General features: G+C 46.9%; 1 protein-coding gene across 2 annotated transcripts in view; it reads right to left on the bottom strand.

Moving 5' to 3' along the window:
- The window catches only part of LOC6595962 (ankyrin repeat domain-containing protein SOWAHC), a 36,033-nt gene extending 9,055 nt beyond the window's left edge, over positions 1 to 26,978 (bottom strand). The window contains exons 1-4 of one of the 2 annotated variants that reach the window (XM_026989685.1): positions 26,813 to 26,978; positions 26,018 to 26,691; positions 18,376 to 18,516; positions 1,021 to 1,032 (exon numbers count right to left, since the gene is read on the bottom strand). In XM_026989685.1, coding sequence (XP_026845486.1) covers positions 1,021 to 1,032; positions 18,376 to 18,516; positions 26,018 to 26,691; positions 26,813 to 26,939 — 954 coding nt within the window. In that variant the 5' untranslated portion in view covers positions 26,940 to 26,978. Of the gene's footprint in view, positions 1 to 1,020; positions 1,033 to 3,165; positions 3,208 to 18,375; positions 18,517 to 26,017; positions 26,692 to 26,812 lie in introns of those variants that run through there. The other variant, XM_026989687.1, reaches the window with a different exon arrangement.
- Between the last annotated feature and the right edge of the window lie 329 nt (positions 26,979 to 27,307).

The raw sequence follows: 27,307 nt of genomic DNA, 5'->3' as shown, positions 1-27,307 counted from the left end.
TGGAAACTCATAACCGCGACAGGGTTTAGTGTTGGTTTGTGCATCACACAGATACAGATACGCGGAGACACAGACACAGCTACAGATACAGATACAGTAGTCGACAGAGCCAGCCGATGAGGGTTCCGTTCCGTTCCGTTCCTTTCCTGTCCCTGACTTAACAATGAGTCCCCATCGCTCAGAGGCAGCTCTCCTCCTGGAGGTAGAGCCCCGCTAACAGGTGATCGGCAGTAGTGGCAGTAGGCAGCAGTAGTCTGCTTCTCTTTTTGGTTATTAAGTTGTTAAGCTAAATTATTGGTTTTCCTTGTTTTTTATGTATTTATTTTATTCCCTCCTCTCTGTTTGCATTCTGCATTTAAAGCCATTGGCGACATTTAACAGCTCGTGCATTTATGTATATGATCCGACACGAGTCCTTTATTAACCATATATGTCGGTACATATGCCCCTGGGGCATGCATATAAAAATATAATTGGATTTATTTAAACATCCCCCACAACCCGAGCCGTACGGAGGGGGCAATACGATCCATCGATCTATCTTTCCGTACTTTTGGCAAATCTATGGAGGTTATTGGAGTGCGGTTCGATCGACTCTTTTAACCCTGAAGGAACCTAAGCCTAAAACTGCCTGAAAGGGTACCTCTTAAGGCGGACAAAAAGCAAGCCTGAAAACTGGTTCCTCCCTGCCAAAAAGCGAACAAGTTTTTAACGATCACCAAGAGTGTCGTCATTATTATTGTTTTACTGATTGATACCCGGAATCATTACGATCATTTCTATTGAGAGCCAATTACTTGGGGAAGCGAGCCTCTCGGAAGCACTCGGAAAGAGTTTTGTGTAGTTTGGGGACTATTATTATTGTATGTTGGGATCTCTTTATATGGATGTGTTCCAATGTTTTGGTGCTCCATTTCAGAGAGGAACCCTACCAATTTCAACGAGAGCTCCTTCTTCGGAAAGAAAGCTATTACTTGTAGATAAATAATCATAACCAGATCAATAAGATCCCAAACTTACCGTTGCTGGATCCTGAAAATAAACCAAAGAAATATTCATTAATAAAGCTATTTCGTTTAAGTAATATTTGTGTAAAAAAGGCAAAGTTTTAAAGTTAATTTAAGCGTGGGAAGATATATTTATATATATTTATGAGCAAGTGCATGAGTAATCTGGATCAAGAACCGATCTGTTCTTGGGAATCGTTCGGGCTAAGAATTGAAGTACGCAAATAAATATTTATGTCTGATCGAAGGCAGGAATCGATGGCTGATTTAATTGTTCGACTAATTGAGAGATTTTTTTTTGCTCCGCCGAACCCCCAGGACGACGGGCATACGAAGGAACTACTGGCCGTACGAGTACGAGTGAGTAGCTGCAGCATTATTTGCTCCATTTGGCACTCAGTTAACTTAATGACTTGATTTGGGAGACTGATGAGGTGCGGCTGATTAGCAAGCATGGGGGGCATGCTGCATGCAGCATGGAGCATGGAGCATGAAGCATGGAGCATGGAGGCCCCAGACGGCAGGCAGTACGTGCAACAACGTTATGTTCGGGGACGACTTTGACTGTGGCCTGGCCCGACTGTGTAGCATCATCCTGCAGCAATCCGCGGAGCAGACTGTCGTCTGATCGGCGACAATGACTCTGCCATATAAGCACTAGATGGGGCTGGGCGGCTGGCTGGGCCACAAAAAACCCTGAAATTTCATGCAGAATTAATTAACTGCCGTGGTGGCGCTGACTGCGAGCGCTCATTTCGTGTCGCCGCCGCCCAAGTAGCCAGCTCTTGGTTTTTGTGTGCCCGCCCGATCTTCGATGACTGGGCCAGACAACGCTGCAGCTGAAGCTGGAGCTGGAGCAGAGACCGGTGCTGGTGCTGGTGCTGGAGCTCCACGGATACCGCTCGAGAGCGGTCTGGAATTTCATTCAGAAACGTGCCCTGTGCGCAGAGACTGTGGCAGGTCGTGTCCCCATCGCTTTGTCATGACCATCTCGCTGTGCTCTCAATATATGTGTACAATACGATTGGAGGACACATCCGTGTGTCTGTATGCATATGCTGTTTGCCTGCCTGCCTCGGCCTGCCTCCGCAGCCCCGCCCGCCTCGGCTGCTTGTGAATCTATGTATGTTGTGGCGCCACTAGCTGCCCCGTGTCGCAATTTAATTACACAGCCTCGTCTCCGGCATCCATCCATCGGTGCCATGTGCAAGAGGACATCAGAGAGCGATTTATGCAAAGAATATGGACTGGGGAACGCAACTGGAGGCCCTGGGAGGCACTGGTGGAGACAGCATCATCATCGGCATCGGCATCAGCATCGCGTTGCAGCTCCTCTGGGAGCCGTCGCTTTGTCGTTTTTGATGCACAACTCAATTTGGCTGCTGATCGTCGCTATAATGCTGTTCGACGTCCACGTCCACGTCCATGTCCATGTCCATGTCCAGGGCCAATGGAGAGTTTCCTATTCGAAGGATATTAAGGCACAAAGCACTTGTTGCCATCCACTCGTGGCAGCTTCTTTAAAATCGAATCACGTCCGCCCAATTTTTGAGCGAGAGAGAGGGAGTGAGAGAGAGAGGGGGAGAGAACCGAACGGAGTTCTGAAGCTCTGAAGCCGGAAAGTTTTAACTCCCTTGTAGGCGATTAAGTTAAATGCCACTAAACTAATTTAATAGCGATTCTGAGTGCATTCAGAGGAACCTCTTTCGCTTTCAATCTATCGTGTGGTGGCTGGTGGCTGGTGCCTGGTGGCTCCCTTGCACCACATTTTCGCTGTTAAACATCTTGTCCTGTCCTGTCCTGTCCTGTACTGGTCAGTCGCTGGCGGGGCTGGGCTGGGCTGGGCTCTGTTTGTCACGTACACGAAATGCGAAGACCTTTGGCAAAATAAATACACCCGGCTAAGATTGCTTTTCTATATGGAATTTAATTTGCGCTGACCCCAAACATGTAATAACAATGCAATTTAATTTTGCAATTTTCTGTCGCCCATGGACAGAGCCAGTGGCCAGTACACCCCCCTCACTCCCCACCCTCTGCCTCTTCGGGGCAAACTAAACCAAAGAGAGAGAGCGAGAGAGAGGTTTGGGGGCCCATCATCGAAAGGAATCGGAATCCCGACACCGACATCATGGCGGTGACAGAGATGATGCACCACGTCCATGTGTCCCTCCGTCTCTCGTTATGTTATGCAAAATGCCTGAAAACGATTACGCAGTTAACGTTTATTGTACGCTGTATACAAATATACTATACTATACTCGTAGTTATTTCAATCGGTGGATCGGTGGATGCGATGGATGCGATGGATGCGATGGATACGATGGATACGATGGCGCTTAGAAAAACAAAACGATGCTGCGACGGTGGCGGCGACGGACTGGCAACCTGTTGCGCGTGGGCGCCCCGCGGGGTAGTAGGGCCTCGTAAATCGGAACGAGTTGAGCACACAAATACACATTTTGGGATGATTAATTTAAGCACTTTTACGATGCCATTTCCATGGCATTTTCTGATTTATTGTCGGCCAAAGCGACGCGTTTCCGTCGCTCAAATGAGGTAAATAAAACCGAGCCAGGAGATCCGACGATCCGACGATCCGAGGGATGGGATCCCAGCTCCTACTAAATACTCGTAGGTACAGTCGCTGGGGATGGGATGGATGCTGATGATCCAGCTGCTCATTGGCTGGGTGGGCGGCACAACTGGCCGAATGGCCGACTGGCTGGCTGGCTGGCTGGCTGGTTGGATGGCTGGCTGGCTGGCTGTATCGGCTATCGATTCAACTGAAGTTGTCTTCTAATTTTGTTGAGCTCTGATCGCGATGCTTACTTTGTGGACAGACAGAGGCTCTCTCTGGGCATGTTCTGGCAGCTGGCGGCGCATGTTGCCATCAGACGCATTTACTATTTTGCATAAATCATAATGTAATCTGCATCTGGAAATGAGAAAACAAACCAAAGCGAAAATGTCCAAGCGTTTATAATTAACTGCGCAGCCAGAAACCGAAGACATACGCAAGGCGACATGCCGGGCCCAGGCCGAGGCCCAGGCGCAGGACCTCTGTTTCCACAGACCAGCATATAGCAGCCAGGCAAAAACAACTGTGTGCACAACTGTTCCTCAATGAAGCTTGCAGCATCTTCAGCCGCAGCCGCCACTTCAGCCGCAGCTTCAGCATCGGATATATACGCGTTGGCTTGTAGGCAGCAGCAAAGCAGAGCCTCGGCACAGGCGGTCAGAGATCGGTGGTGCCTGGAGACGACTCCTTCTTCTACTCCTTCCTCCTCCGCTTCCTCCGTCTCAGCCTCCTCCTCCTCCTTCTCCTACACCTACAGGCAGGGCAGGCAAATGAATAACCCTCACATCGGGCACAATCTGCGAGATCTACGCAGCGCGCGGTCATCGCGGGATCGGGCGCCCTGCCAAAAACTACGGAAAATAATTTATGCTCCAGTCGTCGAAGCGCGGCAACACATTGGCGCAACATGCTCCAAGCTCCATGCTCCATGCTGCATGCCGCATGCCGCATGCTCCATGCTCCATGCTTCTCTTTCTGTCTCTCTCTCTGCGAGGGTGCAAGCAGCGGGTGCGGATGTGCTGGCCGTTGCAAGTCCCAGCCAAAATTATAAATTAATGAAATTTATGCACAATAAAATTGCAAGGGAATTATTGATGCAGTCGTTCACGCTTTAAATGCTCCCTAAATCAAAAATCGCCACGAAAAATTATTAATATGGCCGGCAAACATGCAGCCCCAGACCAATCACAATCACATGGCGCTAGGCAGCCACAAAAACAACAAAAGCAACAAATGTACATATCTGTATATCTGTATCCCCCGTATCCCCTGTATATCTGTGCGAGTGTGTGTTGTACTTGGGCCCAGGCGCCGGATATGTTTATCCGTAAAAACATGCACCTCTCGGCTCCATTAACCGATGGCTGGCTGGCCGTCAGTCGGTGGAGCTCTGTCTTGTGGCTATCGAGAACATGTCCATAGAATGGTACTCAACTGGTACTCAAACGAAGACGCATTCATTCCTTATCGATTGAGCCGCAATGCCATATGAACACAAACAGAACATAGTCCACGAATCTAGTACGCACCGTGTGGCACCATAAATTATTGCCCATAACTTCTGTTTTCGGATTTAATCGTTTTCATAAATGCACATAAAAGATTCAGTTCCAGCTTCAAATATATCTAGCAATGATTTTGGATACCTAAGAGTATCCGCATATCGGTTAAAGGATAGGTCTCAAAGCAGGATATGATCATTTGCTGTCATAGATCTAAAATCATATACTCATAGATACATTTGTATACCCGATACTCAAAGAGTATAGAGGGGTATGTTAGAAAGGTATATACATATACCCTTGATCAGCATCAATAGCCGAGTCCATATGCATAGCTATGTAAGTAGGTCCATCCGTCTTTTCGTTTTTCCGTCCCAAAGAGCGCCTAGATCTTAGAGACTATAAGAGCTAGAGCAGGCAATCTTTGTACCCAGACACCTGTGATATCCGCCCCCACAAAGAACAAAAATCTATGGCATTCACAATTTTGATGATACAAGAATGACCATATCTACCAGACCATATCGCCGAACCTGAATCAGATCGGATTATTATGAAATTCTGAATGAAGCCAAGCAACCCTGTCTATGCACTTACTCTTTCCCTCTCTCTCTCTCTCTCTCTCTCTCTCTCTCTCTCTCTCACGCACTATTCCCCTTGCAGTGTGCACCCTCTGGCGGAGGGGTATAAAATGTAGAGCTGCGACCTTGCGGCGTCTCATAACGTTCCCGCTGGTTTAGCTTAGGATTCTGCATCAAATCTAAGATGTTTTTGTGAAATATTTTAAAGAACCCCCGCACGTGATTTAAATCAAATCAGAATTCGATTCAATGTGCATCTAATATAGATATACGGTCTAAAGCAAAGGTCTGCTTCGTAGGATAGATGGGCTGAACCCCTTACAGTACTTTCCGAATCAAAGGTTTATTTGGAACATTTTTGATATGGTTGTCAGCTAGTTCTACTCGGAAACCACCTTTAAATGGAATTTATTAAATTACGCATTTAGTAAATCCATTTGTTGTTTTTTTATGTTTTGTTTTGGTGCATTTAATATGTAAATTAAATCTGTAACCGTATCCGTATAAAATAAATTGTCAAATTACAGACTTCAGATTGCTTTCACACCGTATCTCTTCAATTTAAGCATAAGTTTAAATTTACAGAGAAAATTTTTGTTGGTTAAGCGCAAAACCTCTTTATCTTATCGCGGGCTTGGTTTTGGGTTTCTTTTTAACGAATAAAATGGAATGGAAATACTTATTATTCCACGAATCATGTGTATGTAAATACCACTTCTCACATGCGTCTCCAGAGCTCCGGTGGCACAGTGGTAGCGACTGGACCGGACCGGACTGCGTCGGGGACCGGGGCAGCCGCAAGTTTCGTAACTTACGCAGAAATCTCAGCGATCATGTTCAAGACAGGTAGCGCTCTATTGGGCTCATATCACCAAGCTGAGCTGAAAAATTAGTTCCTCAACGATGACAAATTAGACGTCATTAAGAGTGACTGAGAGAGACTGAAGCAGAGGCGGGAGGTCGGGAGCCAGTCACTGGCACTGGCACTGGCACTGGCCCTGCCACTGGCACTGGGTAACTGTGACCTCATCTCATCTGATCCTTTCTGGGAAATCAGAACGCGCAGAGAACGTGCAACAAATGGGCATCCTAGGCCGCCGCAGCAGCGCGTGGAACTGTTACTCCACATTATTTATGATAATCTCGATTTTGTGTGGTAGCCTCGGAACTGGGCCCTAGGCTCTCTGCCCTCGGCAGCGAAGAAGCGAGGAGAGCCGAGCCCCGCGTCTGTCAGCCACTGGCGTTGCGCATGCGAACATATCGCGGGGCAGCCAGGCGCTGCGTGTGGCCTCCCTGGACTTGGCTCTCGTTTACCTTCATCGTTTACCTGTTGCCAGAGACCGGAGATCGGAGACCAGAGACTCGGCTTGGCCCGAGAGGCCAGCCAGATTAATGCGAAGTGACATGTTTAAGTAAAAGATCCAGAAGCTTATCCGATAATGGCCACCATATTTATTAAATGGCGTATTTAATTTGAGCCACCGAATGCGGGGACAGAGGAGAGCAGAGAGCGGAGCGCAGAGAGTCTCAAGCACACATAATTAACCTAAAAGCGTCTCATGAGCCATCTTCAATTATGCCAGGCAGGGCATGCCAACATCATCTATAAGCAGGACCCTACACAGCATCACGAGACAGCTGAGGTCCTGAGCCAGGCTCAGGCCGGCCCAGGCGGCAGTGCAGACAACACGATTACCCTTAAATAGACCCCACAATAATCATTTGTTTCGGGTCTTAACAATGCAGTATCGTATCGATAGCGAGGTAACCAAGTCGCCAAGCGGCCAAGCGACCAGGCGGCGGCGGCGGCCACCACCGTCGCGTCTGGGTCGTCGTTTCCGTTGCTGCTGCTGCTGCTTGCCCCAACGGTTGCAGCTTGCAACTTGCAACTTTTGAGACAACACGAAGATTAGCATGCGTGACTAACAGAATTTTGTTATTCTTGGCTGCCTTCCTGGCCTGGCCTTCCCGCGCAAGTCGTGCAGGAACCAGGCTTCGGGTCTGGCTCTGGCCCTGGCTCTGGTCTGTCCACGACTCAGTAATCGTTTGTTAATTTTGCTAATTAATTATTGAATTCCTGATAAGCGGCCATTGAGTAATTGGCGAATGCCTAAATAAGAGAACCCCAGATTGCAGACGGAGAACTATGAATGAATCGAGTCTGCCGATGAATATCGTATTAATTGATGTCCGATCCATGGCCAGCCATTTCACAGGCCAAGATCCTGCCGAAAGTTCACCAAGACTCGCCTTTCCTTTGGGTCTCTCTTTCTCTTTCTCTGTCGTTGTTGACTTTTTGGGAAGCATAACCTTTTTTTTTTGGTTTTTTTTTTGTTTGACAAGCAATTGCACTCAGGCGAAAAATGTATGCTCCATGCTCCGTCCCATCGAGTGTCTGCGTTTTTAAGTCTGCGCGAGCGCGACCCGCTGCATGCCTCCACTCCATGCCACTCCACTCCACGCCACACCACGCCACACCACGCCAAGCCACTCCACTCGTCCACTCGTACCTCCCTCATCATCACCATTCGTCCCTTTCGGACAAAGTTTAGTTTCGTAATTTATGATGTCGCTATCGCAGCATCAGTCCCAAGGATTTTAGGTAACGTGCGAACCCAGCAACGAGCAGCCACGAGGGCCACAGAGCCAGAGAGTCCCCCAGAGCCGAGAGCCCAGAGGCAGGGCAGGGCAAGGCAGGGCAGGGCAGGGAAGAGGCGTATGCTCCATCCGCAATCCCACAAATCGCATGGAAAACTATTATCAGAAGTTTTATGTAAATTTTTAAGCATGTTGCCTGTGCCTCCTGCCACTCAAAACATTATGGGTCGGCAGTGGCAGCAACAGCAGCAGGAGCATCATCAGCCCATGCTTCAAGCTGGGGGAATGTAATCTTTTGTCATCATGTTTGACAGAAACGGTTGTCACCCGTACGCATGGAGCACACCTGTTTCGGTTCCCTCATTAATTATGCATAAGTCACTGTTTAATTCTGGATCCTTGGAGCCTTGTCAGTGGGCTGCTGCTGCTGCTGCTACCCTTCAAACTTCAAACTTTATCCGCATCCCAACTATAAACTAATGTTTGGTGCTCCAAAGCTCTATTTTCAAATACGAGTATTTGGTATTTACAAACTAAGAACGAAAGGAAAACAACTTAAATTAAGGAATACATTACAAATCTGTTTATAGGTAATGCCACGGACAATCTGTACTTCAGGGAATCCGTATATCTACCGTTTCTGAGGCCAATTTGTTAGTAGTCCAGCTTTATCAGCGAAGTTCGAGACGAGAGGCGAGGAGCCTTGTCAGGCACAAGCCATGCATGTTGTTTTGGCATTTTTGGGGCATTCTAGCTGGCGGACATATAAGAAATCAAGGACTTGGTAGTTGGTAGTTCTACGACAGGTGACTGGAACATAGCCCTTTCAGTTAATACGATTATACTGCTGCTTGCAGTCAAACATCCTGTAATTCAAAAGGAAAATGCAGACCAAGATCCTTTAAAGAGTATCTGGCACAGACTATAGAAGACATACTTGCATACACTGAATCCTTTAGTCCGTCCACTCAAAGAGTAATCTCTTAAATTTTTACTTTGCATACAGCGTAGCTTTCGGGGCTTTCAAAAAGTTTGCTCACACGCGCATTTGGATGTTCCTCGTTACGCAGGAGAAATATGACTTTACTGAATGATTCGATCATTCATTTGTGATGCGGTGACACGAATTACAGGCATCCAGCATTAATAGTACCTTTTGGGGCCACAGCAGTCGGGGGGAAATAAGATTCAAGTGGCTAAAATGGGGGGCTGACCGCGTTGAAAGGACGGGGGTAATAAATAATTGTTGATTTTTTATCCCACAGAAAAATACAAATAAAAGCAAACAAGTTAAAGCCAAAACCAATATAGGCGGCACCGATGGGCGTTCAGCGAATTCTGTACGAATTCTGGGCTTACACTAAACAGAAGACGGAACGACGGAACGACAGAACGACAGGACCGAACGAGGAGGAGGGATTACGGAGTCAATTTGAAAAATCGATTAAATTCGAATAAATGTTGGCGAATGGGCTTAGTCGGATTTAAAAACTCATAACAACGTGGCAACACCTCCTTTTTGCCCAGTGCCGATGAGCCGATGATCCGATGTGCCAAGGTGTATAGAACAATGTGTGGGGTACACCACCAGAGAGCCGCTGAGACGGTCGCCAGCAGCCGCCGGCGATTGAAAACCGAGCGAATGGCACCGGGACGGGTTAGCTCTCTTCCGAGCGGAGTACGAGTATTATTTATTTACATTTATTTTGCACAATTTATGACCGACCCGCCGCCGAGCCCTCGCTGCTGCACATCGGAATACGTATTGACAAATTTGCAGGGCCGGGTAGGGCCGGGTAGGGCAGGGCAGGGACGTGCAGGGCCCTCTGGTGCTGGTGCTGGTGCTGACGTCGGGTTTTGTGGCGTTCGGTAGCCGGCGCTAGTACATGGAACGGTGGCACTGCATGCGACAGGAACATGCATTCACCCGAAAGGCGAAAGCTAATCAATATACATATTCGATTTGGTGGCCCTCTGGGCACTTTACTTAAAGTCTGGGGCCCCGGCGTTGATTGCTTTACAGATCCCAGCAGCAGCAGCAGCAGCAGCCACAGCCACAGCACACGCATTGACATTGATATACATACCCACACGGGGCGCTGGGGATCCGGATTCGGATTTGGAGTCGGAGTCGGATTCTCACTGAATCCGAGACAGAGTCCAGTCCATTTCATTCCATTAAACGTGACAAGTTGCATGTCCATATAAAGCAGCCACTGACCTCAATCAAATCGGTATCGGAGATCGCAGAATCACTGAATCGGCCTGAGGCCATCAAAAACCGAGGCGTAATAATCAAAAGGATCGTGTTTAATAAAATGCAAAGCGTCTGCCAAAGCCATCTCCGGTCCATCGATTGTAATCATCTCTCCCTCTCGATTGGGGGAAACAATGGCCATCCAGTGGCAGCGGCAGTGGCAGTGGCAGAGACAGAGTCCAGTCAATCATGAATCCATCTTCGTCAATGGTCAATGGGTGATGTGATTGTATTGCCAGTGGCAGTGACTCCTTGGTGGTTAACATGGCGCCTGAGTTTGTCGTTTTGGGAATTGTCGAAGCGGATCATCAGTTCAGTTCGGAGGATCATCAATGACGCTCGCTCTTGACGCTGCCATTGTTCTTCAGTTTTTGTCATTGTTGTTGTCGTTGTTGTTGCTGTTGTTGTTGTTGTCTGACGGTGGCGACGGCGGCGAATGCGGCAAATGGACTTCTATACCCCCGGCGCATGAAATGTCAATCAAGTCATAGAAATCACCAGCGGATTGCGGATTGCGGACTGCGGATTGCCGATCGAGGATCGTTGGATGGTTGGATCGTTGGATCATTGGATCCCTGATTGACTATGCGAAAGTAGGTGCCTGCAGCTCTCGGTGCTGCAGGAGCCATCCACTTGAAAACAATTCAATTGACAAAGCGAATAAATCACGTAGAACGGAGCCTCTGCTCAGGAGTTTGGGCCTCAATGACGATGATCGTGGATCGCTTTTGTTTTATTTGTATTTTTATTTCTTTTTTAAGACTGTGACAGATCTCTGGTGGGTTCTGGAGGCACCAGCATCAGGCAACGGCAAATAAAAAAAAAAATAAAAAAAAAGGAAAAACTCCGCACGGTCCAGGCTACGGGGCCCTGAAGCTTTCTGCTTTCTGCTTCTGCGTTTTTTTTTTGGTTTTTGTTTTTTTTTTGTTTCGGGTTTGTTTGGTTTCATTTGGGTTTTTCGTAGTTATCTGGGAAGGTTTTCGAATGTCGCTAATTTGACGACTGCACGATTGCATCAAGTCGCCAGCCGGCGAGTACGACGAGTACAGGACGTCTTGGGTCCGAGACAGGACAGGACGGGACAGGACGGGACGGTACGGGACGGGACTCCCGCCGATGCATTCACAGATAAGCTCAATTTCGTTTTTGCTGACACTTTACCGGCGGGCCGGTCCGATCGGAGCTGGAGCTGAGAGCCGAGAGCCGAGAGGAGTTTCACGTTTTCGAGACATGTCGCCGATTTTGGGATGGCACAAAAATAAAAATTCCTCTTCCACCAGTCACGGAGCTAAACACGCTTAAAGAAGTCTCTCTCTCGCTCGCTCTCTCTAGCGCTTAGCCTCCGAACTCTTTAATGGTCATAACAGTTTTGCTGCTGGCTTTGCATTATGCCCGACGAACGGTCATAACCGAAGGATATTTGCAGCTGCAGATCGGTGGCCATTCATTAAGATTCTTCCGCAAGAGATAGGGAGAGAGGAAGAGCATTGCTAGTTCGGTGGGGATCCTCCATCGGGGGTCCCCTGCACTGCACTGCACTCCACTCAACGCAGTCGCCAGTAATTGTGAATGACAATAATTGTGGAGACAATCGGCTGTGGGCTGGGCTGGGCTGGGGGCAGGCCACATTCTGTCGATGAGACATTCGCTGGAACGTGCAAGATGTTGGCGCCAACAGCGCCACCCAATATATGCCAGTTAAACGTTAAACGTAAACGTAATAATAAAGACAAATTCCTGAGAATTCCAGCCAGTGCCAGAATGCACAGGAATGGAGACCAGGATGACCAGTTCAAAGTTCCAAGTTCCAAGTACCCATCCATTCCCGTTCCCATTCCCATTCCCATTCCCATTGCCATTCCCGCTCCCTGGGAGGCTTTCCCCAAGCCAAGAAAAACGCATCACATCACAACAATATGTTACTCTTGAGCCACTGTTTCAGAGGGCGTTTTGAGGTGATGTTGAAATTAATGGTTGGCCAAGACGCCGCATGAGACTGAGACCGAGGCTGAGACTGGGCCTGAGACTGGGGCTTCGACTGGGGCTGAGGCGCTTATTTTCTCCACTGGATTTGATCGTGTTGCAGATCCATAAATCAAAATAGATCGGAATCTACACGTTTTATTGGACAGATCAATTACAAGCTCGCCATGCGAGAGGGGATTTCGTGAATTTCTAAAGCGTTTCAGAATATTCTTCTATCGATAGATCTGTCAGTAGTGGGCTCTCGTTATTGGCCAATAACGTATCAAAGAACATGTACAAACATGCATCAGCTCGGACTGGCCCATGACCTAAATCAGAGAGCAACTTCAAAGAATATTTACGACAAGAACAATTAAATGCAGTTTTATGTGTGGAGCACCCGTACCCGTACCCGTACCCGTACCGCACCGGGACGGGCATGGACGGGCCGGATGACACGGCGACGCAACTGCGACTCTTTCCCAGAAGGGAAATCCTTTCGCATGTCAACTGACAATATTATTCCACCACCATTACTCCGAGTGAGCTCTTTCTTAACTGCAGCATAACTAAATATAAAGCCACAAGCGGCATAAAGTGCGGGCAGGGCACTGTCACTGTCACCGTTGTTTGCTTTCACGGAATATATATATTTTTATTTTTATTTTTTGTTGATGACAAGCAGAGCTCCAATTAAATTTAATAGCTGCCGAGCGAACATAAAATTGAGCCACCAACGTGGAGGACCTTTCGCTAGCCTTTGTGCCCGCTGCCAGGGCCAGGGGCAGGGGCAGGGGCTGGGGCACGGGCAGGGAAAGGGGCACGGGGTAGGGGGTAGGTCGTAAACACATTTGATTTGGATTTCTGGAAAGACTCCTCCTCCGCGGAAAGACTCATTTGACGGACAAGAAGCCGTTTGCGCCGGTGTTGCTTTGTCGGATTGCTGATTGAATTGTCACCTCAGTTTAATGACACACTACTACTGCCGCTGCCGCTGCCGCTGCCACCGCTTCCCCGGCGTCCGACGTATCTTTCACACAAGCCGCCGGTGCCGCCGCCGCCGCCATGCATGCCGCTGGTTTGATGTTTCAGCGCTGAGGGAATCATATGCCACTTGGTTGGCAGAAGGCGCCACCAATGCCGATGACATATACGTCTGTACGTAAGAATATATGTGCGAGCATATACGGGGATTATACGGCAGCGACTGTCAAAGGTGTCAGACGTTTTATTGCCTCCGTCGACGACGACCTGTTGAAAAGTTCATGGTCATGTGGGCCATGAAGGGAATTGCCGATTGCCTTTTGGGAGGACTTTGAAGATATCACTTCTTGAGTTTTTAATCAGTTTATTTTCATTTGTCAAAGGGGGATCTCTGGTTGGCTTTCTTGGCAAGAAAGTTCTATGGTATTTATTAGTTGGCCAATAAAACGATCAAAACAAAGCACTCTTAGGACCAAGTCCATGGGCTGCACATGTTCCTAGCTACAGAGACCTAATGGTGGTTGGCGGTTGGCGGTTGGCGATTGGTGGGGGGTATGTATGGGCTTGTCCGGTTTGTATCCAAAGTTTAATTAAATTTCTGGCATACGACATCAGCAATCAAGCACTGGCAACACTCGTACCATGGCGCAGGGTTAGGGGTAAGGGTTAGGGTTAGGCGTTAGGCGTGAGGCGTGAGAGGATGCACAGTCATGGACATGACTTTGGGTAAGAGCGTAAGAGCGTAAGGGAGAGTGGAGAGGGGACGGACATGCACATTTGAATTCAGTTAAATAGTCCACCTGGGCCAGAGCCAGAACCATGGCCTGCCTGCCTGCCTGCTGGCCTTAGAATGAGTTGATGGAATGCCCTATGTAAGCCCTATATGGTATATGCCATGTATATCCCTACATGACTACTGCGAGTATTTGTGAGCTCGTCTAGTCACATTCAAAACGCCAGTCGCTGCTAATATTGTAGTAGCGGCTTATAAAATGTTACAAGTTTTGTATTAATTAAAAACTTTTGCCTATGTCTGCGTGTATCTTGTGTATGTGTGTGTGTGTGTGTGTCCATGTGTGTACTTTCACCGAGGTATGCCTCGTGTCCGCTGTTGTTCCTTCCATCTCATCCAGGTACCACGGGAGCCACGGGTGTGAGTGTGGGTCGCGAAACATTCTCCTGTCCATACCAGCATCGAGTGTGTGTGTGTGTGTGTGTGTGTGTGTGTCTATTGTTTCAACGGCTCTGGGGGCCGGTTGGGTCAGCGATGGGACCCGCCCCAATAGACAAGCTGCACCGTTTTGCAATTTGAGCTTGTCGACGTTGCCGGTGTTGGTCTGGTCTGGTCTGGTCTGGTGTGGTGTGGTCTCTGGTCTCCGGTCTCTGGGTATCGTTATGGCGTCTCCCTTCCATTCGGTCAGCCATGCACCCAACCAACCATCCAACCATCCATCCATCCATCCATCCATCAACGTGTTTGACCTAGCCGGCAATTCGGCTTGACATGCGGGTAAATTGAATTTTCCTTGTTTCGCATTTGTTTCGACTTGTTTTTCCTTTTCTTTTTTCTTTTTTGATTTGCCTGTTGTACGAATTACTTATTCAAATTAAAAATATTTCTTGTTTTTGTTTTTGCCGCATGTAGCCTGATGACTGGTGAAAATGTACATACATATTTGGGGTTTCCCCCGATCTCCCATCTGCCATAGGTGGGACTATGGATTCCCGTACGTACAGAAATGTTGGACATGTGCATGCGGCATCCACTATCTGCATATCGATATGGTTTCTCGTGGAGCACTACGTACGTATAAATATGTATATGTGGGCAGGAGGAAGCACCTTCCGGATCAGCATGAACAGTCGTCCGTCCGGAGGTTTATTTTCAATTTATGCCATCAGTTGAAGAGCTTTGTATAAACCAAACTCCATAGATAGCTCTTTGAACGGTCCCGAGAATGCAAAAACAACATACATGGCCAGGTCTATTGATGCTCGACACGAGTCCCGCCGATAAGGGTTTCCAGGGTAGCGAAGGAAACACATTTCCTGATCAGCATGTTCGTATGTTTCTAGGCGACTTATTCCATCATTTTAAGAGCTTTTTATAAGCCAAACTTCATAGATAGCTTTTACTCTACGGTACGTGCTTTCTCGGTCCCGAGAATGCAAAAACAAAATACATGTCCAGGTCTATTTATGTTCGACACGAGTCCCGCCGATAAGGGTTTCCAGGGTAGCGAAGGAAACACATTTCCGTATAATGCCCGTATAATGCTACGCCGTATAAACCAGACTCGATAGATATGTAGCTCTCACTATGAAGTAGAAGTGCTCCTTAGTTTGATTTCAAAAGTATAAAACTGTATGGACAGTAGCTATAATAAGCCACCAGTCAGCCAGTCAGTTGGCAGTCAAAAATCTTCATTGAGATGTGCGTGTGAACATTTCATATTTTACACAGGACCGGACCCGAATCATTTGCAAAATGCAAAGTTTCCTGGGCGTTCTCCAACGCCAATGCTAAGGGGTACGATCGCATAAAGAATTCGCTGGGACCCCGCGATGGAACACCCGAGGCATTAGGTTAAGCGGCAATTGCGGACTGATTTATGGCTATTTCCGTCTCGTTGCGATTTCAGTGATTCAAGGAATTGGAAGCGCCGCAAATGAGCTCCCGGCCTGGGGGCTGACACTCTTGGTGGCTCGCTGGCTGGGGCTGGGACTGGGGCTGGGGCTGCGGCCGCGGGATGCACGCTCATTAATTGATTGCACTTATGGCTCTGCAGATTTGCAGCAGATACTGGCACTGGCACTGGCACTCGCAGTCGCAGTGGCATTCGCACTCATACAACGTGCGGAATTCATTATTTCCGGGAACAGTGCATTTGTACGGCAATTAGTTCGCTTAAAAACATAATATACCACGCCTTCGCGGCAGACGTAGGGCCCATGTTAGTCTGCGGTGGACATAAATCATCTTACGACGAGGCCGACGCCCCAGTATCAGCATCAGCATCAGCATCAGCCTCTGCCACAGTAGTGGATATGGGACATAAATACCCCGGGCATGACCGAAAATTTCATCTAATTGAGAGACACCACAGCAACATGAGCGAGCAGGCGACTGTGCTGTGGTGTGGTGTGGCCTGGCCTGCCCTGGCCTTTGCCTCATTCAGCGAAATCTGTGGCATGTATTGAGTTCTCACAGTGGGTTCCCCTTCCCCCTCCCCCCTCCCTCCTTCCCCCCGTACTCAGCTCCGCAGCAATCTCTGAATTTTAAGATGTCGCGAGCGTAACTCATTTTTCTATGTCTCATTTGGGGCGACCCCTCGAGAATCGCTCCTCGTTTATTTTCTTCTGTTTTTTTTTCCGCTTTGTTCCAGTTGGAGTGTGGGGTCACATACATATCATAAATTAATATGAGCATACCAATAAATATGAGTGATAAACGACCAGGTATCTGGTCTATGGACTGTAAATATGGAGATCCCGCCACTTGTGGGTGTTGCAACACCATTTTAAAGGGGACGATCGGAAGCGAAGAAACCTAGTTTCTTTATCAGTGTATTTATCACCATTTAATGGGGCATTTTTCCATTGTAATTATGTATTTTTGGGAAATACGCGGAAACTATGCCTGCAAGAAATATCATAAAGAAATTGCTCTAAAAGGTTCGGAGCGAAAATCACATGAAGGTCTTTGGAATGCGCATGGATTTAATATTATTATTTACTATATATTTTTATTAAATAAAAAAAAAGGCAATTGCATTTCTGAAAAAGAGAATAAAAGAAAGAGTTTCTGAATATAATTTTATTTAGGGCTAGTAATATGGAAAGAATTCAGAGGACTCAATTGAAGATACTGTGAACTCTTACTGAGGAACCATGGTAAATACGGAATGACAATATTCATAAAGACTTAAATGTAGGATCTGTTAAAGATGAAAGCAAAGTAGCCCTACACGAATCCGGCGAAGGGACCTCCCTACCTAGCAATAAAGCCGTACTCTAAATAATTAATTTTGATTAATTAAATAATATATATGTATGAAGGTAAATATTAGATATAAGTATATATTTGTTGTTAGTCTCTCAAAAAAAAAAAATTTTAATATTTAGTGTTAAGCATTTTAAAGGAGATTTTTATATTTAATTCAAGTTTGGACACCATAGAATTTTAGTCAATTTACGCCTGCAAGTTTCCACAGATATTATCCAAATATTCACATTTAAGACCCACTGACAGTTTATTGGGTCATTATTTATTCTTAAAAATGGTTTATTTAAGGGATAAAATGGTTAGAGACAGCACTGTGATAAATGGAAATGGTGTGTCTGCCTGGCAGATCCTTTTCCGCAAACTACTTAGCCGCCGTGTCATTCGTCACCGCCTGCCCAATGGCGGTTTGGGTCCACGTCCGCGTCCGCGTCTACGTCTACGTCTACGTCTGTATCTATATCTATTATGTATCTGTATCTATGGCGAGATCTATGCCCGCGCTGTGGCGTTCGCTCACGCCCACTTCTTAACATGCGCTACAAGTGCTAAAAATGTTGGAAACATATTTCACAATTAATTGTCGCCCCGGCTGGCCATGCCATGCCATACCCGCTTGGCCCGCTTCCCCCGCTTGGCCCGCTTCACCCGCCTGTCCCGCTGTTGCCCGCTTTTGCCTGACAGTCGTCGCGTCGTCGCTATTATATGTATTTTCAGTATTTTCCTCGCATTTTTAAGTGTTGTTCGACATGGCAAAAAACAACGCGTTCGCTGCTTAATTTGTCGTAATTAATGCTTATGAATAGTTTGTACTTGTCGTATTTGTTAGAGCAGAGCACAGGGACCGGCCCACTGTGGCCCTGTTTGGGCATGGTCCTTGGCTAGGGACACACTCACCTGCAGCTTCACCAGCTCGGGGTACTCGCTGGCCAGCTTGGCCAGCTCTTGGTAATTAGCCTTCGCCATCGAGACAATCCACTCCTTTGCCTTGGGATGCGCCATTGTGACTTCGGGCGAATCCTTCTCCTCAATTAATTGCTGAAAGACACACACACAGAAACCGAAACAGATACAGATACAGATACTGAAACAGTGAAACGGGAACCAGAGGAGGCATAAATTAATTATACATGTTTCTGGGGGCGTAGACACCAAAGTGGTAAAAACAGAGAAAAGCAGAAAAAAAAATGAAAAACAGAAAAAAAACATCGGCATGAACCGGGAATAAAACATAGAAAGCCCATTGAGAGCATTAACGCCAACACACACACACACACTCGACACACAGTCGTCGTCGTCGCCGTCTTTCGGAATACACGATTCTAATTTACACACCCATACGTTCCGTTCCGTTCCGTTCTGTTCCGTTTCCCCTCCCACCGCCGAAAAACTCTTGTGTGGCATCCAATGGATGTGTGGATCTGCATATGGGGATGTTCCTGCGAGGGTTGGGGTTGGGTTGGGGTGCTGCTGCTACAGACATGGGTGTAAAAGCTGGATGGTAATTATGCTCACGCATCCGACGACGGGGCAGGGCCGGGCCGGGCAGGGCAGGGCCGGGACGGGCGCCCATTGCCGATGTTCTTTCCATAATTATGAAGGTAATAATTTTTATTTATTAGGGCACGCGCCTTGAGGCGGCGGCACTAAGTGCGAGATGGGGTTTCTGTTTCTGTTTCTGCTTTCTTCTGTTAAGTGAAATAGAGCTCGAGGATCTCGAAACTCAAACGAAAGTTGTTCCTCCTTCCGTTCACCCCCAACCCAACCCCCACCTCCACACCATTCCTCTCCGTTTTTTTGGTTGTTGTTCGAGTTCCGTGATTTACTTGACTCGTAATGAGCTCTCTCTAATTATTGCAACGGGGGCGGTTGCAGAGGCAGATAAAACACACATGTGTGTGTGTGTGTGTGTGTGTGTGTGAGCGGGGAAGACAACACAGTCGACATGTGTGCCCTCATATTTACGAGCCGCGGAACACATTTCGGCAACTAATTATCCCATTCGCATTATGTTCGCGAAGCAAACAAGGACCAAGGACCAAGCAGGAGCAGGAGCATCATACGCATCGCGGGATTTTACCTAAACAATCCACATCCACCCGCCCCCGTCCAAGCGCCAGTACAGTAACAGTAGATAATAAATAGGGGGGGAGGGGGAGAGACCATTTGAATGCCGCATTTAGCCGAAGGATGCCGCAACGCGTGCGCCTGTATTTGCACGCCACTTGACTTCAGGAGAGTCTCCCGTACCGTGCCGTACCCGACCACGTTTCTCCAATTACGGGTCGTGCGCGAACGCACACGGAATAGTAGTTCCCGTGGGCATACCACATGCCGCCTGCCGCCTGCCGCCTCCCGCATACCCGTTCGTAGTCCTCGCGCAGGTAACGCCAGTTGGTCGCCATTTGCAAAATGCCGAGCACCCCGCACCCACACCCGCACCCGAGCAGCCGAACGACAGAACGACACGGTAAAACTCGTATTCGTCCTCGTCCTCGTCCTCGAACTCGTACTCGTAAAGCCCCTGGCAAAGTGGCCATGTCAATGCTAAACAAAAGAACCAAACCAAACCAAACCAAACCGAACCGAGTCCCCACCCACCCATGGGGATGGGAGGGTATATTTATGTTGCCTTTTTTATGGGGAAACTCGGACTCGAACTGGAACTCCACCAGCTCCAGCTGCAGCTCCAATGCCAGTGCCAGTGCCTGCTTCTGGTTGTCCCCTTGTCTATTTTTCTCATTTCTCCCCAATCGCTTGTTTGTTGGCCAGCTTTCTTATGTCCTGTGTCCCTTTATGCCCCGATATTATATCACAATGCTGGCCCGTTGTTGTCCCTTGCCGTGCCCAGGTCTGCCAATACCACTGCCACTGCCACTGACTCTGGCTCTGGCTCTGGGCCATGACCAAAGCATGTTCCTCCTGTGTTTACGTTTGCCTTCCGTATCTTACCTTTGGCTGCCACCCTTGAAAGCCGGGACGGACCCGAGGACCACAAAATGGTCGTGTTCGCCATCCCCGCATCCAAACGGAGCTCTGTCCGTTCCGAGCAGAATGATGTCGTACTCCCCGGCTGCGGGGGCGACTCCAACTCTGCCCCATTGACGCTCCACGTCCTCGACGGGTAGAAATTGTTGCTGTTGTATATTTAACCGCTTCGGGACACAGTTTCGTTGTTGTTTAACAGCAATAACAACTTTTGGTTTGTTTCCTTACATTTTTAATTGGGTCCTTTGTGGTCTTCTGGCCGCCCGATGGCCACCGAGGCCACCACCGCCACCACCACCAGTGCCACCGCCGCCCGTGATGAGAATAGCTTTGCCTAACTAATTTCTATTGCTGCTTATTGGCTGTGTTAACATGTTTCACCAACTTGTTTCCATCCAAAGGGTTTGCCAGTGCCGCCCTGATGTGGGTCGGTGGGATTCGGACTCGGACTCGAACTCGGATTCGGGCTCGGATTCGGGTTTGGGATGTGAAAGTTTTATATGCATATTGGGATATATTGGTATCCACTGAGGTGCCTGTCCTGCCCGGCCCAGCCCCGGTATTTTAATAAGAATAAATGTGGTTTGTTTGATGCTGCATTCGGGTTTGGGGCTGTTGTTGATAGTTGCCTTTTGCTTCAAGGGGGAGGAGGATTTTCAACTAAAAGGGACCTTTTATTTGAAGCCAAACTATCTCTTTAAGGCCAGTCCATCTTCTACCTTCCATCAATCAATCAAACTTCGTTTAAAATAGTCTACGATCAATATTAGTTTTTTGTTTTTTGGAAAAAAAGCCCCCGTTTGAAAGCAGCTTGCTGGGAAATAAATTAATCAATGCTTGCTGAGTGAGCGGATTAAATGCAAAATCATCGGGATAATTAAAAACGATCGAAACGAATTTAATTGATCAGCGCTGCCAGGGCGTCGATTTTGATGGATCTACTCCCGTACCCCCGTACTCCCGTACACCCGTAAACCCCTACTCTCGTACTCCACTTGCTCCCCAGTGCCTGTCGTCTGGGGTCTGGGGTCTGGCATTTGGCGCCTCTCCGATCGTGGATCTCCGATCCAGCACAAAATTCTGACCAACATGAGGTGGCACTTTCTTTTGGCCCTTTCCCCTGCGATGATTAGTTTTCGTTTTTCGAGGGGAACGGCGGGGAACATCCATCAAACCTATCCCAATATTGTCTTACAACTGAATTCGAATAATTGCCTTAGGACTGTTGGCGCCACAGAGAGATGCGAGAGATGGAATGATGGGAATCTTGTTAGCGAATCAATTTGTTAACATGTTGTAGGCGCTTACAAAAGTATCCATCCCCCCCTTCAATAGTTCTACCACTATTGCACCTCCGTGATGGGGAGTACTACAAATAAATAATGACCTGGAGACCATTCCGTTCCCTTCTATCGGACTGCAAAAGTCCGCCTGTTACATATATTATAACTTTTACATTTCATATTGTACGAGTATTTGTATGTTTTCTGTGCATAAATTTAGGGACAACTCTTAAGTCCGGAAACAAGAAATACGTGAGAAAATCAAAGTTGCAACTGGTGATACTTTTGTTGGAGATACAGATACAGAGGATACAGAGCGTATCTCATGGGCTTGTCCATGTCCGAAGAACGCCTGTACAAATAGGCACTTAAGTTAAGGCCTTCTTCTCGATGTTTTAGTGGGATTTTATGGCATTTGACGTGCCGTTGACAATCTCATTTTGATGTACATCCACTGCTGCAAGAGCATCATCTTCTATGCATGTTTCAGATGGAGAATGGAGAATGGGGGATGGGGGATGGGATGGCATATCATTCGTCTTTGCCGACAATTCGGATGATTTATGCTCGAGGGATATTATTTTTCAACTCTAAATTTCATGATTGACAGGTCTAAGTGGTTGACAGTTGTTTGACAACTCTGCGCAATTGTTCTTCCTCCATCTCTCCACTCCACTGCTCTCCTCTCTCCTCTTCTATAGCTTGTAAAATTAACTAAGAAACTATGTTCCTGTTCCCGTAACGCTTGACAAATTTCCAAGGCATTTATTTGTATTTCTAAATTGGTATCTGCGTATGAACATGCTAGAAAATCAGGCGTACAAATATAGTAGGTATGTATATGGACTCCATAGTGCGAGTGGAGGGGATTGTCTGCATTTTTTTATGTTTTACTCTGAATGGTCTGCGAGAAAATCTAGAGAGAAAATATACATACTGGTACATACAATATGTATGATTTTTGTCCCACTTGTGGTCGGAACTTTTCGTTAGATACCGCCTACATTTAAAAAGAATTTCATTTCATTTAACAAATCATCACATGGAAAATCCAAATGCGGGAATGAGTATTCGTATTTGTCATTGATTTTCATGAATAGATCTCTTTATGCCCAGTACTCGAAGAGTTTAGGGATATACCACGAAGGAAGCGTTAATACCCGAGTCGATATAGCCATGTCTGTTCGTCCTTCCACCCAGATCTCAGGAGCTATAAGAGCTAGAGCAACCAAACTTTATATCCAGACTCCTGTCATCAGGGGCATGCAAGACGAAGTCATGAATCGTAGAGAATGATCATATCTACCAGATCGCCAACACTCAATCAGATCGGATTATTATTATAGTCTGAATGTAGACTGAAGCCACCATTTAGAGTGGCTACGCAACCGATTCCACGATCATACTCATTCTCTCTCTCTCTCTCCATCACTCACACTCTCTTCCTCGTGCAGTGGTGGAGGTAAGCGAGATAGCAACACAGGTGGTGTTGGTGTGAAACGAGAGACACAGAGAACCGATAAAATATTTAAAAAATCAAATACAATAAGTCTTTAGGTGGAAGGAGGATAAACGGAGTGCAAAAAGTAACATTAGAACATAACAAACGGTAGAGGTTCTTCTCTCCGCTCTGTCTCATGAAAAGTGCGAGCAAACTTCATAGAGAGATCCCCCCTCCTATACACTTTTACGAACCAAAAGGACAGACACCAATTCTGGCTCTTACGTATAAAATATATTGTGGTATAGGTTCCCGATTGTTCGAATCTGTTTAGTTCTTATTTTCCTCGATCATTAGGTTAATATTTACATATCTTCCCTGGATGTAAGCGTTCAGTTCGTTTACAAGTGTCACGCGTCATGCAGTAGCGCCTCTCGGTCCCTTTCCAAAGATTTCTAGTTTTATCCGTTTGTGAAACAGCGGGGAACACCGATTTTCAGATCTGAGTACGTGCGCGAGGGGAGGGGAACGTGTATGTACATTTTTGTGTACATTTTTGTTGGCAAATACGCTTTTTGGGGGTGGCCATAAAAGTGCTTGCCGGCCCCAGCAGCCCGCTGCACTATGGTCCGAACGACCACTTTTGTTGGCCAAAACCTAATTTTTCAAAGTCAAAACTGAAACCTGGTTTTGATCGCTCTGCATTAGAAAAAGATCGACCATTAAATCTGCGTACCAGAAATTTCCATAGATGGCGCCACATTCGCAAAATCAGCTGTGCAACCCAACTGTTTTTATAGTAAAGCACGTGAAGGGAAAAAGTGGCAAATTAATAACCACTTTAGATATCTCAAAAATTGAAAAACGCCAAGACGTGATTAAATTTTTTTGATGAATCTTAATCTGTCGGGTTCTTACTACGTGTTTTGAGTTTTTAACTGTATCTAGTAGTTCTGATGTCTTCGTAATTGAAGGTTAAAGTGAGGCCTTCAACATGTGCCAACTTGTAATGAAAACTAATTTTTGAAAAGGTGTACTAAGTGAGTCCTACCTAGTCCCACCCTGAAACCTTTTCTGTGTCGTAGATTAATAAATTCTTTTTGAAATGTATATAGTTAGAAATGCCACTTTTTACCACAATTCTTGGAATTTGCATTAATAGAGCATAACCTCAAATTCGAAAATGCAGATTTGTTTGCCGAATGGAATTCAGAGAAGGGTAAAATTATCAATTATTTGAAAACGGATCTTAAGGCGACATATCATATGAAATTAATAAAGCTTTTGAAGATACCAGCATGAAAATTTGTTACTGTTTGGCAACATACCGGAACAAATGCCGGTAAAATTCAAAGATGTTTGAACGAAAATATGTGGATTGGCCACAAGCCTTTGTTATAATACATTTATCTTTATGTCCAAATATGCTAACTAAGTTCGTAAGGCTGTACAGGACCCAGTCGGAAAGCCGGCACATATCTCACTTAACGAGGCGTTAACCTTGCTTCTAGACAAGGATTTCGGCAATAATTTACGGAAACCTTTAAACGATTTTATTTTTATTTAAATCAAAATTTTTTTTAGTCGTGCAACGCCGTTTTCTTAAATAAAATATGCTTAATACTTTTTTTCACTATAACTAAAAATTTAAATATGCATTATTAAAAAAAGGGGCGGTGCCACACCCATTTTTTTTCTTAAATCCATTTCTTATTGATTATATGTATCCAATAAAAAAAACTAAATGAAAAAATCTTGTTCCGTTCGGGAGTTATTAATTTTGGCCAACAAAAGTGGTCGTTCGGACCATAGTGCGCTGTCCACTGTCCCCTGTCCGCTGCTCAAATGCCAAAATGCCAAAATGCCAGTGTCGAAAAGTGTCGTCGTGGATAGTTGATGATGGACAAAGAGCAAGTTACTAAATACTAAATACACTCGAGTACATGTGCTGTCTGTACAACATGCATATACACATGTCGAGCATCGGGACCGAATGCGCGCGCGGCGACAATAGTCGGGAGGGACGCACGGACGCACGGACGGACGGACGGACGGACGACAGGCAGAAAAAGAAGAAAAAAAAGAAAAAGTGAACGATGCAGGCGCATGTACTTTTGTGAGAGACTTACATTTATATTGTCCACTAATAAAATTAATGGATTTATTCAATTCGAGTGTGCTGGTGGCAGTTCGTGACATGGCTCTGAGAATTGTTGACACGGCTGACAGTTTGGGGAGCAGTCTAAGGCCCCAGACCAGACCCAGTGCTAGCCCCAGCCAGCAGTTCCACATGAGGTGGCACACATCTAGGCCTGGGACGCACCAGCTTTTGACGGACGGGAGAGCAATAATTGCGAGACGCTTGGCGGGTCCCGTCCCGTCCCGACCCGACCCCCTATAAGTAGGGCCAGATCTAATCTGCCTCTGATTTGTAGTGGTCCAATCCAAGCTCTTGTTTTGCATTCATGCACATTCTGGCAGTGGCAGCGGCAGCGGCAGCGGCAGCTGGAGCTATTATGAAACGATTCCTACATAATTAATCAAAAGAGGCCAGGGGACAAAAAACAAAAAAACGTCGCATTTGAAGGTGAAGCTTTCCACAGAATCCGAAGCGTTTCTCACAGGAAATGGAACAAATTGTATAAACAGTGCGGCCCCAAAGCATGTGCCTGCACTTAGCACCGTTCTCATTCCCGTTCCCATTCTCATTCTCATTCCCATTCCCGTTGACCATAAAAGAAGCAGGGCTCACACAGACACACACCCGCATTGCACAAGCGGCATGAAAAAGAGGGCTAATACGCTTTAACCGGTTCTGGCTACTCACCTTCTCTGGCTTTTTCTTGGCTGGCGGCGAAATGATCTTGGCCTCTTCCTCGGATGCCATCCGGTTGAACTTGCGCGTAGCCTCCTTCACGCTCATGGGATTCTCTGCGGTGTCCGCCTCATTGCTGGAGACTTTCTCAGCGGCCGAGCTGTCTGTGGAGGCGCCCGACGAGAATGAGAATCTGGGTATGTTCTCCTTGTTGCCGGTCTCATCCACGGAATTGGATCGCGACACGGATCCACTGACGGATGGGGGCTGCTCCTGGCTGGTGGCAGCATCTTCCTCTGTTTTGGTGGCAGGCTGCCGCTCCAGACGGGCTGGATCAATACGTTGTATGGCCGCTGTGAACTCGTCCACGCACTCCCGATAGTTGTCCTGCTGAACCTTGTGCACGGCGACGCCAGCAGAAGGCGACGTTACCATGGGCGGTGGCTTGTACGGCGGTGGCTGCCGCATCGGGGAGGCGAGGCTGCCACCCTCGAATGTGATGGAGCCACCGCCGGGACTGGAGGGTTCCGGGCCGTTGTTGGCGGCGGCCACGGCACGCTCCACCGCCTCATCGGTGGGGCACTCATTTAGGTACTTCTTGCGCAGAATTAGAAACTTTTGGTTGTTTTCGTTCTTGATAGTCGACAGCAGCGTCACATATGTCTTGAATCGCCTGCGCGCCTCGTCTGAAATGCAATTATAATATAATTACGCATTGCAATTGCCGAAACTCGCTCGCATTGTATGTGGTATGCAACAGGTCATAGAAACACACAACACACTCTATGTATTTGCCCAATGACTCACTTTGGCTTTGTGGATGCGTGAGAAACTTCTTGAAATGCTTCACCAACGCGTGGTTTGTCACCTTGCACTCGTTCACCAGCATGTAGTTGCGTATCTCCGCAATGGAAAGCTCTTTCGGTAGTTCCATTTCACGTGCTGCATACACTTTTAATTGCAATTTTTATTTTTCAATAACAAAAAACACGACACAAACAAAAACACAGCTACCAGGGGCTGACAGACATTTGTGTGAAGCGGGCATCCCTGGCTGTAGACATAAAAAAGGTCGCTGATACGGCAGCCCTACAAAACTCTGGCTGATACTTTACTCGTGCAATTGGTTTCTTTAAATCAAATTTAATTATGTTTATATTGAGTTTTAACTATATGTGCTGCGAAGATACTATTATATAAACATTTTATTTCTATCTTAATAGGCCTATTAATATGTGGCACTAGGGGGCCGGATTTTCCTTCCAGCTGACAGTCATACCAGAGATTTGACAAGAGGTTTCG

The sequence above is a fragment of the Drosophila persimilis genome, unplaced genomic scaffold (genome assembly GCF_003286085.1).
Source record: "Drosophila persimilis strain 14011-0111.01,24,50 unplaced genomic scaffold, DperRS2 tig00000431-arrow-pilon, whole genome shotgun sequence".
Classification (NCBI taxonomy): domain Eukaryota; kingdom Metazoa; phylum Arthropoda; class Insecta; order Diptera; family Drosophilidae; genus Drosophila; species Drosophila persimilis.
Note: the sequence above shows the minus strand (reverse complement) of the source record. Positions and strands in the feature narration are given on the sequence as shown.